This window comes from Acipenser ruthenus, chromosome 12 (assembly GCF_902713425.1).
Source record: "Acipenser ruthenus chromosome 12, fAciRut3.2 maternal haplotype, whole genome shotgun sequence".
NCBI lineage: Eukaryota > Metazoa > Chordata > Actinopteri > Acipenseriformes > Acipenseridae > Acipenser > Acipenser ruthenus.
The window spans coordinates 15,903,860-15,918,906 of record NC_081200.1 but is presented as its reverse complement, the minus strand read 5'-3'; the positions used below and the strand labels follow the sequence as shown (position 1 = coordinate 15,918,906).

The 15,047-nt window shown below is 37.7% G+C and overlaps 1 protein-coding gene across 3 annotated transcripts in view; it reads left to right on the top strand.

Moving 5' to 3' along the window:
• The window catches only part of LOC117417368 (uncharacterized), a 49,681-nt gene that overhangs the window by 1,564 nt on the left and 33,070 nt on the right, over window positions 1-15,047 (top strand). For all 3 annotated transcript variants that reach the window (XM_034029489.2, XM_034029487.2, XM_034029488.2), the window contains exon 2: window positions 2,236-5,160. In XM_034029489.2, coding sequence (XP_033885380.2) covers window positions 2,255-5,143 — 2,889 coding nt within the window. In that variant the 5' untranslated portion in view covers window positions 2,236-2,254 and the 3' untranslated portion in view covers window positions 5,144-5,160. The remainder of the gene's footprint in view (window positions 1-2,235; window positions 5,161-15,047) is intronic.

The window sequence follows — 15,047 nt, the reverse complement described above, 5'->3', positions numbered from 1 at the left end:
TGCAATTTTAACTTATTCCAGTGATTTTAATTTAAACATGAAGTGTCCTCATTAGATTGTAATTATAGATGTTAAATATTTGAAAAAGTTGTTCCTTTATTGCAGGATGTGCCCTCTAAACACAGGACCCCATAGCCCCTTTCATACTGCCATGCTCTAGCCACATTTTCAATTGTTATTACATCCTGGGGTAATATCGATGCTTTGCAGGGAAACCCACATGTTTCATTCATGTCCTCCTGTCACAGATAATAAGAGGTTAGTGCAAGGACAAAGGGCACAGTCTTCCTCTGCGGGAAGCATGATAGTTACAGTAACATTACATGTATTATGGAGTGGGCAATGTGCCTGTAATTTGCCCACAGAGGAAAATGTTTGAAGAGAGAAATGTAAAACGTACACTCTTTTCCTGTGTATTAATAAATATGTTTTCCCTATTTAATTATTGTTGTTCCAAATGAATGTGGAGATTTCCTTTTGTCATTTATGTTTTGTTTCTCTGAGCTACGTGTACCTACATGCCTGTTTGGTGCACATAGTTAAGAGTGTTAAAGGAGTGAGGAAGCTTGTGTGTGTCTGCAGCGGAAAATACCTTACGGGACATAAGGATAAACTATGTAATAATGTAGTTAATGGTCACCAATGGAATCCTATATTCGTATTTAAATAGAGTTTTTTTTTTAAATAAAACTGTACAGTACATGTGCATTTTGATTGAATATCAAATCTCATATTGCAGTTATTTAAATGAAAAATAAGCAATGGATTCTATTCCTGAGGGAATGACTCCCAAGGCACATTGAAAATGAAGATTAATGGTCTCAATATGTTCCTCCTTGCAAAAGATATACTGTTGATTAATTAAACAAGCTGATAAAATATGTTTAGCATGAAAGTTAGTGGGATTATGATGGCTCATAATAAACTGATGTAGATTTAAACAAATAAGGCACAATGAATGAAATAGTAAGTAGTAGGGTTCCAAAAAAATATAGTGTTACACGTCCTCATGTGTTGCTACAACTGTTTAAATAAAGTGCCTGCAATTTTTCTTTTCATTGTTAACATCTTGATAACTTTTTACACTTTGAAGTCTATTTCAAAGATCATTTTAAAATGTCCGCTCTAGTGCACTTGGGTTTGAGATCTGTCATCTAAATCACTGCAGGAAAAGCGTTTAACAAAAAAACAAAAAAAAACAGAACAGCAAGTGTTCTGGCTTTTCTGTTCTGTACCACATCATGGATCGCTATTGCTGTGTTACCTGTTTGACAACGCGAGCAATAATCCTAACACTATCAGTGCACTACAGTGGCCATTATGAAAAGAGCTTTGAAATATACTTTAAAGTTATAATTGTAAAAAATTGTCAGGATGTTAATAATGAAAAGAAAAATGACAGGTATGTTATTTCAGCAGTTGTAGCAACACGTGGGGATGTTTAACGCTGTATTTTTTGGAACCCCACTACTCTTTAAAAAAAATTAATGGAACCATTTGTGAATTAAAAAGAAACTTTAACTAAGAAATGGGAAGACTAATATCTATATTTAACTGTATTTGTATTTAAAAATCCAAAACTCCCCCTAGACTGGACCTCCATCTGACTACTTTAAAATAGACAGACTCTCACATGCGGGTCAAGTTAGGTTTAGCAACCCATACTTCTGTGATTTTAATATTGCTTTTCTGTGAGCGTTCATTACGGTGGTTCTTGAGGTTGCTGAATGATGCTTTCTTAGCTGATTACCTAGGTACCTTTCAAAGCTTTTTACTCCAAAATGCAAATTACTCAATTTCAAAAGGTAAATTAAATATCTCATGTGTTGATGAGGAGGCATTTAGATGGGCTGAATGGCCTCCTCTCATTCATACATTTTCTTATGTTCTTATGTTTATTTCTAGTTTTGTAAGTTTAAAATGTGTTTATGTCCTATAGTAATTTACTCTTTGGAGTAAAAGACTTTAAAAAAGCAGCCCTCATTCTCTATATTGTTTTTTGAACTTAGATGTTTACTAACTATTCCAGCAACAAATAACTGAAAATTCAACTTATGAGGCTTTGGAGGATCATACCAAACACAATTAATAGGATATTAAACAAGTAAAAAAAAGTGGATTAAATATCCCTTTAACCAACTCCCAAATCATCCTAATGTAATTTTAAAGAAAACATAGACAAACCAGTTTCATAATAAGAAAAGGGATACATGGTTTGTTGTTTGTTTCCTACAGAAATGAGTGAGACATCATCATGGATGGAAGAAAGAGTCCACAAAAAAGCAGTTTGCAGCACACTGACTCCCATACCAACACCACTGTGGATATAGATTTTGGTGAAAATGACAGCCGGATGAGAAACAGCGCTTCCTTTAGTAAGGGGAGCAAAGAATCCACACAGCAGTGTTCCTCCCAACACAGCAGCACAAACGGACTCTCTACATTCTTCCTTCATGGCAATGGCGAACGCTACGAAGACTGGGGCACATGTAGATCAGTTAGGAAAAGCAAAACACATGATTGTGTCATGGGCATGGGTCAGCACAGGGGCCATGGCACCATAAACCATGAGAGAGTAAATCCCTCTGTTAGAAGAAGAGGGAGGCTTGTAAGCAGCATTAGCTTTTCCGGATTCGGAATTGCACAAAATGGTTATGCAAGACTCCTACAAGACAATGGGAGCACGCCCAACTATGGCAGGCAAATTATTGATTACAGGAACTTTGCCCCTCAAGTGCCTTTTGTGCCATCCATTGCCAAATCCATCCCTAAGAAAAGGATTTCGCTAAGGAAACCCAAAAAGGGTTTCCGAGATCTGTTTAGCATGAAAAGGCACAGACACGAAAAGACAACGTCTCCAGGGATCTCTGAAAAGGAGGCAACCTTGGAAGGGCCGAGAAGACATTCAAAACATCGTGAGCGCATGGCTGGAAATGCTACGTTGCAAGAATTCTCGGGTAGTGACCCCCTTTTGGACTCTACATATGACTACTGCAGCACCTTCTGTGAAGATGTTGCTTCTCTGAAGAGTTTTGATTCCCAAATGGGCTGTGGAGAGATATTTGCTGATGAGGAGCACCATGTCCACCTGGACATAGAAAGACAAAAGGATTCTGGTAAAGACCATTGTGAACTAAGAAAGCCAAGTCCTGTGGTGGAATCTTTCCAAGGAGGTGTGGAGCAGCTAGCATCTCCAGCTCAGACAGAGGTCATAGACTTTTTAGGCTTGTGGGAAAGTGTGCGTAACACAGGAATGTTAAAGCAGGAGGCTAGCACTGATAGCAGAATGTTGAATACACCTAGTTTGCCTCCTACACCATTAAGTGAAGATCAGATGAATTCTCCTTACGACTTGCAACCTTCCCCTGAGGAGACTGCAAGTGCAGTTATAATAATGCCAAAAACTGACATTCAGGAATCCATTTCCACAAGCGATGAAGGATATTATGATTCGTTTTCCCCGGGGAAAGAGGAGAACAGCAAGGAATCCTTAACCCCTTGCACATCCATCAGGTTTCCAAGAGATAGCTACAGCGGCGATGCACTCTATGAGCTATTTTATGATGCTGATGAACCTGGAATGAGTCCCATCTTTGATGATGGTACATCTGTGTCAGAGAGTATTTTAGGGCAGTCCAGCGACCTCCCATTGTCTATGTACAGCTTTCACGTTGGTGCTGAAGAAAACCCGGCCCCTCCATCAGCTCTTGATGTCATCAGCCAAGAGGTCCTTCAGAGCAACTGGAAGGGCAAAGAGTGTCTCCTGAAGCTGTGTGACACAGAAATATCCCTGGCAATGGGAATCATGAACTGGATCAAGCAGAAAACCGACAAGATGAGCTCATCTGAATTAACACACAATGGCTCGGAAGAACAGAAAAGCAATGAATGTCATAATACCATGGGGGCTTTCCCTGAGATTCCCCAAATCGCAAATAATGAAGCATGGAATGACACCATGGATTCAATGAAAACCGAGGAGGAGTCAATGTTCAATCAGGAAAGGTCACCTGCTCCTGATGTTGTCCCCTCTGGACTTGTTGAGGCTAATTTAGAGTCTGACTTGTCTGAGCTGGATATCACAAGGGGGCATGCAGAAACAGAGACCAAATTTATCATTAACAACAGCCTCAACATTTTAGAAGTAGATGGATACCAAGTCAGTTCTTTAAACAGAGAGCTGAAGAAGTCAGCAGGTTCACCTAGCACAGGAGCAAATGGCATAATAATTTTTGCTATTGACAAGGAATCATTATGTGAGACCTGCAGAAAATCTGTCAAGCACAACTCGAATGAAATGCATTTATGTGCCTCATGCCTATCTTTGATAGACCATATCAAATATACAGAACTACTAAACAGCACAAGTAACAATGTTCGTGAATCACTGCCTGTTGATCTTGGAGGGACCCATCCTTCGTTGCCTCTGGGGGTTTGTGAGTCCCCTATGAGTCCAGCTGAAGAAGCAGGTGATATCACTATTACCCATCTTCTGGAGCAGTGTGTCAGCCAAGTGTCGTCTTTGAAAATCAACAGCAGCAGCTGCAAAAGATCTGAAGGGAAAAACCCATTCCTTCTTTCATTTGGCGAGGACAGCGATGTCAACGAAGAGAAAGACCTAGGATCTGAGAAGAATAAAGATGTGATCCAGAACTTTTTAAAGCCTAAGAAAAACTGTTCGAATAATGCAGATAGCAAATTATCACGTGCCAACTGGACTAGTCTTCATGATGGAAGTCCAGAGGTCAACATTATTGAAAACACTATATCATCAAGTGCTAGTATCTTTCAGAGCTCACCGCAGGAGCAAACGCATCTGGAAATAGGTCTGGTTACAACAAACAGCTTCAATGAACTCATTTTGGAGACACACCGGAGCCCTTGTTTGGGCAATTCTGTCTCTGCAAACCCCAAGAGTGAAAATGCAAGCCAACCTCTCCGACCCACTTATCTCCCGCTCTCCAATTCTGCTTATTCAGAGTTCACAAACAACCTGACACTAGCTTTGGACCAGGCAAGGGTGGTGAAACAGTGCGACAAGCCAAGAAGGCACAGGAAGTCATTGTTTAGTCGAGATGGACCCTTTGGATATGCTTTGTCCGATGAAAAAAAGGAGGACAGGAAGCGAAGAATGAAGAAATGAGCTACTCCGCAGTAAAGGTATGTGCTGGTTGAAACTGCATATATTTAACTCCTGGGTTCCATTCGACTTTTACATTCCAAAACATGGGACTTTCACTTGAGTTTAAATACTGACTTTTTAATCCTTTTTAGTTATCAATTTGTTTCACTAAATCTATATTTTATTTACAATAATTGATTTCATATTTGATGTATAGTGAAATTTTTTCCACTTTAAAAATTCAGCAGTAATAAACTGCTTTAAAATAAAAAAATAAAAACAGAAAGAATAAAAGATAATACTTTTTTACAGTGCAATGACATACATGTTGAAATCGTTTTAATCTATCACATTGCAACATAACATCACTCTGAATAATTCCCTTTTCGAAACAAAGGAAGATGCCATATTGCTAACCCACCTAACACCAAAAAAGATACAAGAAAAAAACAAAAAGGCACAGCATAAAGTTAGTGCCATATGATAATAACAAACTTAAATTTAACACTATGAAAATTACTACAATTCCAGGTTTTCAAGCCATTGACAAATCATTTGTCTTTTTTAAATAACACTTGGAATTGGTCATTTAATTAGAACAATAATAATTGAAAGATTGGCTGCTTTTATATGATTAATGGAACAAAAGGCTAACAAATGAATTCATAGTTTGTAATGCATCTCAGAAGTGAAACACATAGCATATATGCAGTAGTATTGTCACCCTGTGGTTTCAATCAATCCTTCAGTCTGAATGTGGTAATTAATTACTTGAGCAAAAATGGAAGCCATTATTGCAAGTCTAATGGGTCGTGGTGTGTGATGCACTGCCATTACAGATTCTGACATCTTTTGGTGGATGAGGTGAAAACTCTATAGCCCTACCTGCAGAGGAGCCTGGCTCTTTCGTGCAGTGGCTAAGGCGCTCACCCAGTGTGGGTGGTCGCTGGTTTGCTGGTGTAACATGACAGAGGCTGGGGGTGACATGAGTGTAGTATTGCAGTTTAATCATTTGAAACTGAACAACATAAAAGTATCTGTAAAACACTTGTTTTCTTTGCACATAAACAGTTATAATTCAAACTGACTGGAGTTCTGTATCCATGGTTTGTCTGACTGTACTTATTCACTGTTTACGTATACTTTCTCGTCAATCAAAACACTGCATTTCTCTAAATTGTGATTAGATTTTACCATAACCCCCAACATCTGTCATAACCATGGTACAGTATACAGAGAGGGAAGAATGTAATGCAAGTTGACATCAGCATATTTAGGGAATTTCACAGTTCACTTCACTGACCAGTATCCGAAGGCGGTTTCTGAATAGTAGCAGATTCATTGTGTGAATGTACAAGGTTAAATGATCTTGACTAACTGAAGCAAAAGAACTTAAAGTATTTGTTCTTGGCTAACACTTTTAATTTTTAAATTTTTTTTGTTTTCACTTATGAATAAGAGACACAACAAATTTCTATTCATATTATAAAACAATTTAATTATTGAAGCTAGGTTTATCTCTTCTGAACCCTGGTAATCTTACCCTGTTAACTAAAACTTATTCTAGATCTTACCTCTTACATCACTTTTACACTAACCATAATCTGTTTGTCTGCTTGACTATGGGGTTGGTTTGATTTATTATTATTTATTTCTTAGCAGACGCCCTTATCCAGGGCGACTTACAATCGTAAGCAAATACATTAAGTGTTACATACAGTGTTGATCCTATGCCCGCTGGAATGTCACAGCTGGATTTTCTTAGAACATTTTACAGCACTGAGGATAATAATCATGGTTATCCATGGATTACTAAAAAAGTGATTTCTGGGTGCTGTAAAATACTCCAAAAATATAGCTGTGGCCAATAGGGTATAGGTTAATCACATCAATTTCCTTATACAGTGTGTTTCAAATTTTAATTTATGTTTCGGAGTTTGAAGTCTAGGGTGAATCACATCAAATCACCCTTGCTTTATACAGCACAAAGAAAGCAAGCAAGAAAGAAAGCAGGATTGTTCATGTTAGAGATTGAAAGAAAAAATGACTATTTTGGCTATACTTTATAATGGCTATGATGTTGCTGGTATCTGTAAAAGACTTGCTTGCTTAGCTGTCAGGTGGATTTACCACAGCTTCTAGATGTCATAGCATGTATTTAGATGTAATCCAGGCTGTCACATTACTTCTGCATTGTTTACCATTGCCTATATGTTCTTTTAATCATGACTGGTTATGTGTCTTCTTCATATTTTCTGGGAGCTTGTAGGACTGTAAATGGTAAAAAGGTTTTCTGCTGAACATCACCTCCCTGTAACTGTACTCAATTAAAAGCTAGTTTTGGACATTTCCTACCTCACACAACCTTGCTCAATGACTTCCCCTTATAATTTAGTTTTAAGATGATTCTCCAGAATATTTTCACTTTGACTAAAGTGGAGCCCGTTCACTGGAAGTTGCTGTGATTCATTTCAAATTCATAGTATAAATTGAAGTTGAATGAAATTCAGTGAAAGTCCAGGGGCTCTGAGCGTGAGCAGAAATCGGGGTTCACAAACAGCGTGAAACTGAGCGACAGTAAAGAAAAGCTCAGGAGACTACATCTAATTGGAACAATAGTGTCCTGTGTAGTCTTGCAGGCTATATCTGATTTTAATAAAGATTCTCTCAGAAACAAATGGCACTAAAGCCTTCAAATGGCACTAAAACATTTCCCATCCTCCTCCTGCTCACTGGTAAATTCATCTCAGTTACATAAGTGAGCAGGGGGGTGATGGGAAATGCAGTTCTGAGAGGTCCATGTGGGTACATGGAAAGCCATCTTGAGGCAGGGAATGCAATTTAAAAGTTTAAAAAAGTGGTCAAAATGTAAAAAAAACAATACACACACCTTATGCAAACAATTGTAGCAACACATGGGAACATGTAACACAATAAAATACATAGTAATAAATAGTAATAAAATAAATAATATAAGTCCTTATGTACCCTTTAAGTACTAGGTGTTCAGGGCAAAAATACAATAATTAATTTCGTGTGAATCAATTCCCATGGGAGGTAAATGCTTTCTTTCTTTTAACAAAAGGCATGATGAAGGTACACAATGTGTGTATTTTACATGCAATTTCCATTATTGCCGATTAGAAAATGCTTAAAGTAGTATTATATTTTCATCACAAACTCATAGAAATTCTACAATTTAGTGCATAGATTTGCATATAGTCTTCACCTTGCACCCTGGGAGCCACATTTGGTATATCATATAAATGAATCACTAGAATAAAATATTCCCTCCCTCCCTCCAATATGTACTGAACATGTACAGCTCATGCATCTCATTACAGTACTGAACAACCATTCTTCTCTGTACCGCATTGTTCATGTAAAAACACAAAGATAGGCTCTTACCGAAATTGTGGAGCTATAAGCAATAAACCAACAGTATGTATCACCATTAGATTGATGAGTTGTTTAAACTGCTGTAAGGACATTTCATTTCATGACTGACTTACTTGAATGAAATGTAATGTATGTGTAATGCAGCCATTTACTGACAGATGCGATCCCCAGCCTTTATGGATTTATGATGCTCTTTATCATAGCTGGTTGTTTTTTTGTGAAGGAAAATAAAACTGCCAATGTAATGAAATTAGTGAGATACAACTCATGAGAAAAAAAATATGTTTTTAATATAGTTCCCTTTGGACCAGTACCTTATTGTCGTGTCCTTTTAACTTACCCCCTTTCTCATTTAAAAAAAAATGAAATGTATGAATTAAATAGAGGTGGCACATATACAACATACAGTTTCCTTCTGATTCTAGAACTGTAATTTGCAGATGATATAGATATACAGTTATAACGTATTCACTCATTTTTACTGATCTTCAAAAAAAAAGAAATCATTTATATGGCATTTTTAAACTGCTGTAGGATAAATATCATTAGCTGCAATGAAGTTAAGGAGTCTATTTACATGTTGGTTTTTAGTTGTTTAACCTAATAGGTTCTGATAGTATCCACAAACCATCTATCCAAGGTGACTGTTCCTGATACAGTATGTCGAGCACAGTATAGAGCAGGTGCTTTTAGTATTTAAAGGGACAGTTCCAAAATCTTGGGCTTTTGCGGCATTGTGGATAATGACATCTCTCTTCTGAACCTCATTGGCTGAGACGAGCCCTGGGGTTTATAATCTCCATTACTGCTGTCTGTCTAACAGGGGTTCTCAAACTCGGTCCTAGGGACCCCCTGTGTCATCTGGTTTTCATTCCAACTGAGCTCTCAATCACATAACTAAATCCTTAATTGAAATAATAAAATGCTTAATTAGTTCTTTTGAATTGTTTTCAGCTCATAAACAGTTGCAGAGTTCAAGTTACTTATAAAATGTTACAGCCAACTTGAAATCTGCAACTGTTTAAGAGCTGAAAACAAGTAAAAAGGTCTAATTAAGTGAATTATCAGTTCAATTAAGGGTCTAGTTAAGTAATTGAGAGCTCAGTTGTAATAAAAACCAGCAGGCACAGAGGGTCCCCAGGACCAAGAGAAGCCCTGGTCTAACTGCTTTATATTTGGCTTTTGTTGCTCACTAAATATAAAAAAAAACCCTTCTGTATAAAAGTGTTACTTTAAATATCTTTCATCTCATTCACTACAGTATGTGTAATGTAATTTAACTTTACGTGATAAAATAGAAAAGGATGCTGTTTGGACCTTTCATACAACACAACACTGTAGAACATTATCCTCCCCCTAATACACCCTTATTTAATTTGACTGTGCCTGGCACTTCGTTTTAATAAAGCAGGGCAGCACGTTAAGTGCAGTTCAAACTGCCGATGAGGACCAGCATGGAAGAGATCGTCGCTGTATACTGTAGTGCTTCTTTAACAGAATCAATAAAAGACTTCTGTTTTTTCTGAAAGCTATTTAGCTACTCCTTGTCCTTTTTCTAAAATCCACCATCCCGCTTAAACATAATTGCTGTGTACAGTTCAGTTCTATAACAGCAAAAAGCCCATGATAATTTATAATTCAATGTGGGGGTCAGAGGTTATTACTATAATTGGCTGATTGCATTTTTGCTACCCTGCTGTTGTTTCAAAGGCAGTTCTTGTACACCCAGTTACAGATCTAGCTGTATAATATTCCTCTACTTCAGTGTGCAGGTGGCTGTGACATCACAATTGCTTTTCAGACAAACCATGAGTATGCCTCTGCAGACTGTCTTTGGGACAAACAGCAATGGTGCACGCTAATTTGTATACACCTTCATTGGTGGGTAAACAGAACTTCTTCCCCCAAATTACTCAAACACCCGTCCACAGGCAGGTAGATTCTCCAAAGCCTGATAGTGTGAACTGACCTGTAATCTAAACAACACTGCTATCATAATGAAATGCGTGCTGATGGTGTTTTTTTTTTTTATTTAATCAAAAACATAAAACTATACAAGGCATTTTTAGTTTGGTACAGATTACAATAAATAGATATGCCATCCATTAATAACAAAAATATATCCAATAGAGGTAAATTTAGAAACGAAATAAATATTATGTCGTTTCAACTAGAAGTGTTTTTCATTTGAAGACATTGAAAATGACATTTAGTCTAAGTGTTTGCCATTGAATGTATTTAGTACAGTGTTCAGTATTTCTAAAGATCACCATCAGTACTCGAAGAATGTTTTGATCTGAACAGAACCCGGCTCAGATTTGCTCTACTGTATGGAGAGACAGACTGACTCCCTCCTTATAAACAAAGATTAGGAGATTAGGGGATACATTGTGCTACTTTCTTTACATAATATATCATATCAAAGTAGAGATATGTGTCGTTTGTATTGTGATACAAGACCAAAAACACCACACAGCTCCTTGCAGCTCACGAAATGGTTCTTGAGTAATGAATAAGTGTGTTTTATAGTTGGCATGAATACATACCCTATCTCATTATTATTATTATTATTATTATTATTATTATTAGTATTATTATTATTTTGCTTAAAAAAATGGTCAATCATGAAATGATCAATTGATATTTTTATACATCATACATGTAACAATCTGGAAAATCATAGGCATTGTGATAGATATTGTATCGCAACCTGCATATTATGATATTTACTTATTGTGACATTAGTTACAACCCTCCCAAAGATTATATTGTTGCATACGTACATACGTCTGCCCATCCCCAGCAGGAGATCATAAAGGAATTGGTTGACTCATTGATTATTGATTCGTGGTGCTGCTATTTTCAGTTAACTCAAATTCCCAATACCTGGACTCATTTACAGTATGGTAAATCTTTGCTGCTTCTGATGTTCTGTAAAGTATTCTCCATAAATAGGTCAGTCTGATCTCCACGTGAAATCTAATCCAGTTTAATGATTACTTTGAGCCCCTCAGGAGACAGGCAAGCTGGTCATTAAAGTAATCTATTAACATTTAAATGAGACATGTAGACATGGGAAGGATTGGGGGGAGCTGTACCAAGCATTACCTCTGTGCTTAAACACAGCATGCCTTTCCTCTTCTTCATATCACCACTGTCAATTGCATTTGTTTCAACTCCACTAGAAGGAATTTAACAAACAAATAAAAGGTCAATATTGATAATCCTGGAAAGACTAGAAATACGCTTGACTAAAATGATGTAATTTTAATTGGTTACTAGAAAACCACTCATGCTGGCAATTGAAAAAAATCACATGATTCCCATTAACCTTTTCAGTGACAGGGTGACAGCTAATTGAAGGTGCTGGCTAACCACTCACAAAATAATTGACAGATAGCTATGAGGTCTTTCTGGGGCGGGTCCCGCAGGGATTGATTGATTCATTCACACAGTGATGTCGTTGTGAGTTTACAGGTGGAATAATGCAAGACAGTACCATGATGATGCGGATCATCACAGAGGTTCATACTGAATGATGAACCTGTTGAGAAGACTAAAGGGTGCTTAATATAAATCATATCTAATAACCGAAGGTTCGTTATAATGAAGGGTGTTACAGCGAGGCTGTACTGTACTATTATTTGTATTAGTTTTAGTCACAAGCTGTGGCCCAAATCTATTGAGACATGAGCAATCCCCATTGTTCTCTACAACACATTTCACTGTGATGTCCTATGGATGAATGAATATATATTTTTTAAAAAAAGACTTACATCTCTTATATAGTTAAGCAGATTCCTTAATCATGATTTTACCTTTTTTAAATTAACTTCAATGGCAACACACTGCAAAGGCAAATGAATGGTTCTGTACTGTGGTGCAATGGTATGAGCCATTGATAGAATGGTACTACATTTTCATGTGTTGATGTACCAATGGCAACACAATAGTATGATCCAATACACACTGGTAATCTACTGCAGTGCCGTGGTATTGTACCATATCAGTGTGTTACTGTAGTAGGGCTTCTGTACAATATATGCTCAGAATCTATTGTGTTGTCATTGCTGGTAGTAATGTGGTCTACTCATTCTGCTAGTGCTAAGATAATGCAGTACTATTATAATGATGTCCCTTTCCATGTGAACTAAAATTCACATGCCATCTACATTTTCAAAAGATATATGAAAAAGCAGAAAGCACCAACTAGCTCTCTCCGGCACACCCTTATTTACAGTACTGTAGACTGAACTCAGGACAGAATCAACACTCGGCTGAAAGACACCAAAGAGCTGGCGCCACACAGACTGCAGCCTGATCTGCCAGGACTGAAGCAGTGGAGTCTGTGCTTATCGAACCAGAGAGACCACACAGAGGAATACTGGCACCATCTCATCACGCAGTCCTCTGCATTGGCAGTTCAACCTGGGATAGAGACAAACAGCTCAACAGACTGTTGCCTTTTCACGGTCGCTGGCTGAAAATATTACCTCACAAATCATCCAGTGGAAATGACCTTCAAGTGACAACTACCCTGCTTGATTCTCTACATCAAGGGTCCTTTGTAATCTCAATATCATTGTCACTGCCTCCAGACACAGTGGTTTCTCAAGTCTTTTTGAAATTCATCCATTAAAATATTGTCATCTAAGTCCAAATTTAGACCCAAAATGTACCTCCATCTTAAAATATTTTGTATTTTGTGAATATCAATGTATTGTAAATAGTTTGTTTTAAGTGATACACAGTATGCAATATAATCTATTTGCAGTGCACAATGAAAAAAAAAAATATATACAACTTTTCATCTTTAAAACATTTTCAAGAATAAGACAATCAATTTTATTTTTCAAATATATTCCGAATGCATTTTATACCAAATGAATTGGACGCACATCCTACTGTAGCATCAGATTGGGCCATAATATAATTCTGTGTATGAAATTAACAGAAATGGAATATACAGAGGGGGGATCGTAAGCCATTTTCTGTGTCTACTTGGTTTCTTGAAACAAGTCTCTGAACGTTGACAATCTGAAGACCCAGCCTGCGAACAGCTTGAACAGAGATACCATTTTCGGAAACTCTGATATGACATAACTACCCTAGTGTTTGCCTTGATGTGAGAGTCCACAGCGTATGACGTCTAAAATCCTAAAAGTACTTTTTTTTTTTTTTTTTGTTTTTTTTTTCTTATAAATTTAGTCGTCGCCAATTATTTTTACCCCGGTTTTCACCCCAATTTAGCATGCCCAATTATTATCTGTATCCCCGGCTCACCGCTCGCAACCCCCCCGCCGACTCGGGAAACGGAGGCTGGAACACGCGTCCTCCGAAATGTGCTCCTTCCAAGCCGTCATTTTTCGCACTGCAGATCCACAGCAATGCCACCAGACCTATAGTGCCGGAGGACAACACAGATCTGGCGGCTCCGCTGCAGAGCCACAGGCGCCCTATCGGCCACAGGGGTCGCTGATGCGCGGTGAGCCGTGGATTCCCCTGCCGACCTAAGCCCTCCCTACCCGGGCAGCGCTCAGCCAATTGTGCGCCGCCCCCTAGGAACTCTCGGTCACGGTCAGCTGTGACATAGCCTGGATTCGAACCTGAGATCTCCAGGCTATAGGGCACATCCTGCGAGGAGCGCCTTTACTGGATGCGCCACTCGGGAGCCCCTCCCTAAAAGTACTTTTAGGGAAATCAAATCTCTAAATGAAGAGTGCACATTTTGTGAAGGATTTGCTGTTTCAGTGGAATACCTAAATAGTTAATGACTGTTGTTTTTGCAAAGACATTTCTTTAGTCCCCTCGTAAGGAGACACAAAAGCAAAGAAGTCAGACCCCGGAACCTGGACTTTCTCTGCCAACAGGAAGTCCTTTGAGCGCCTGTTTTGTTGGAGACAAGGATCAGCTGAAGGAGGAGCGAAAGTGAACTCGAGAATAAGCCAACCTTAAAGTAAAATTAACATTTCGTTTGAGGTAGAATGTAAGAAAAGTATTATTGCTTTCAATTCATGCTTTGATTTAATGAACACTATAATAATTATTTGTTGTATGTGATTTATACAAATTGATGTGGGTTTTACAAGGCAATTATCATTCTGCGTTTAAAGCTAGAATCCAAATTTAGCTGTCTTGATATTATTATTATTATTATTATTATTATTATTATTATTATTATTATTATTATTATTATTTATTTCTTAGCAGACGCCCTTACCCAGGGCAACTTACAGTTGTATACAAAAAAATACATTTCAAGAATTACAGTACAATTAAGAGCAAGATACAAAATACAGTACGATTTGATATCGGGGCAGTTCAAAAGCAGATAACAGTGTTGATAGTTACATCAGGGTTAGATACGAGTGCAAGTGAAATACAAGATACTACAGATTGGGTTAAGTGCAGGATTAAATACAGTAAAATAGGGAGCAGATAAGTGCAAGTTAAAGTGCATTAAAGGTTGAGTGCTATATTGTCCAGAAGGCAGGGGAGCGTAGAGGAGGTACAGCCAGTTTTCTAT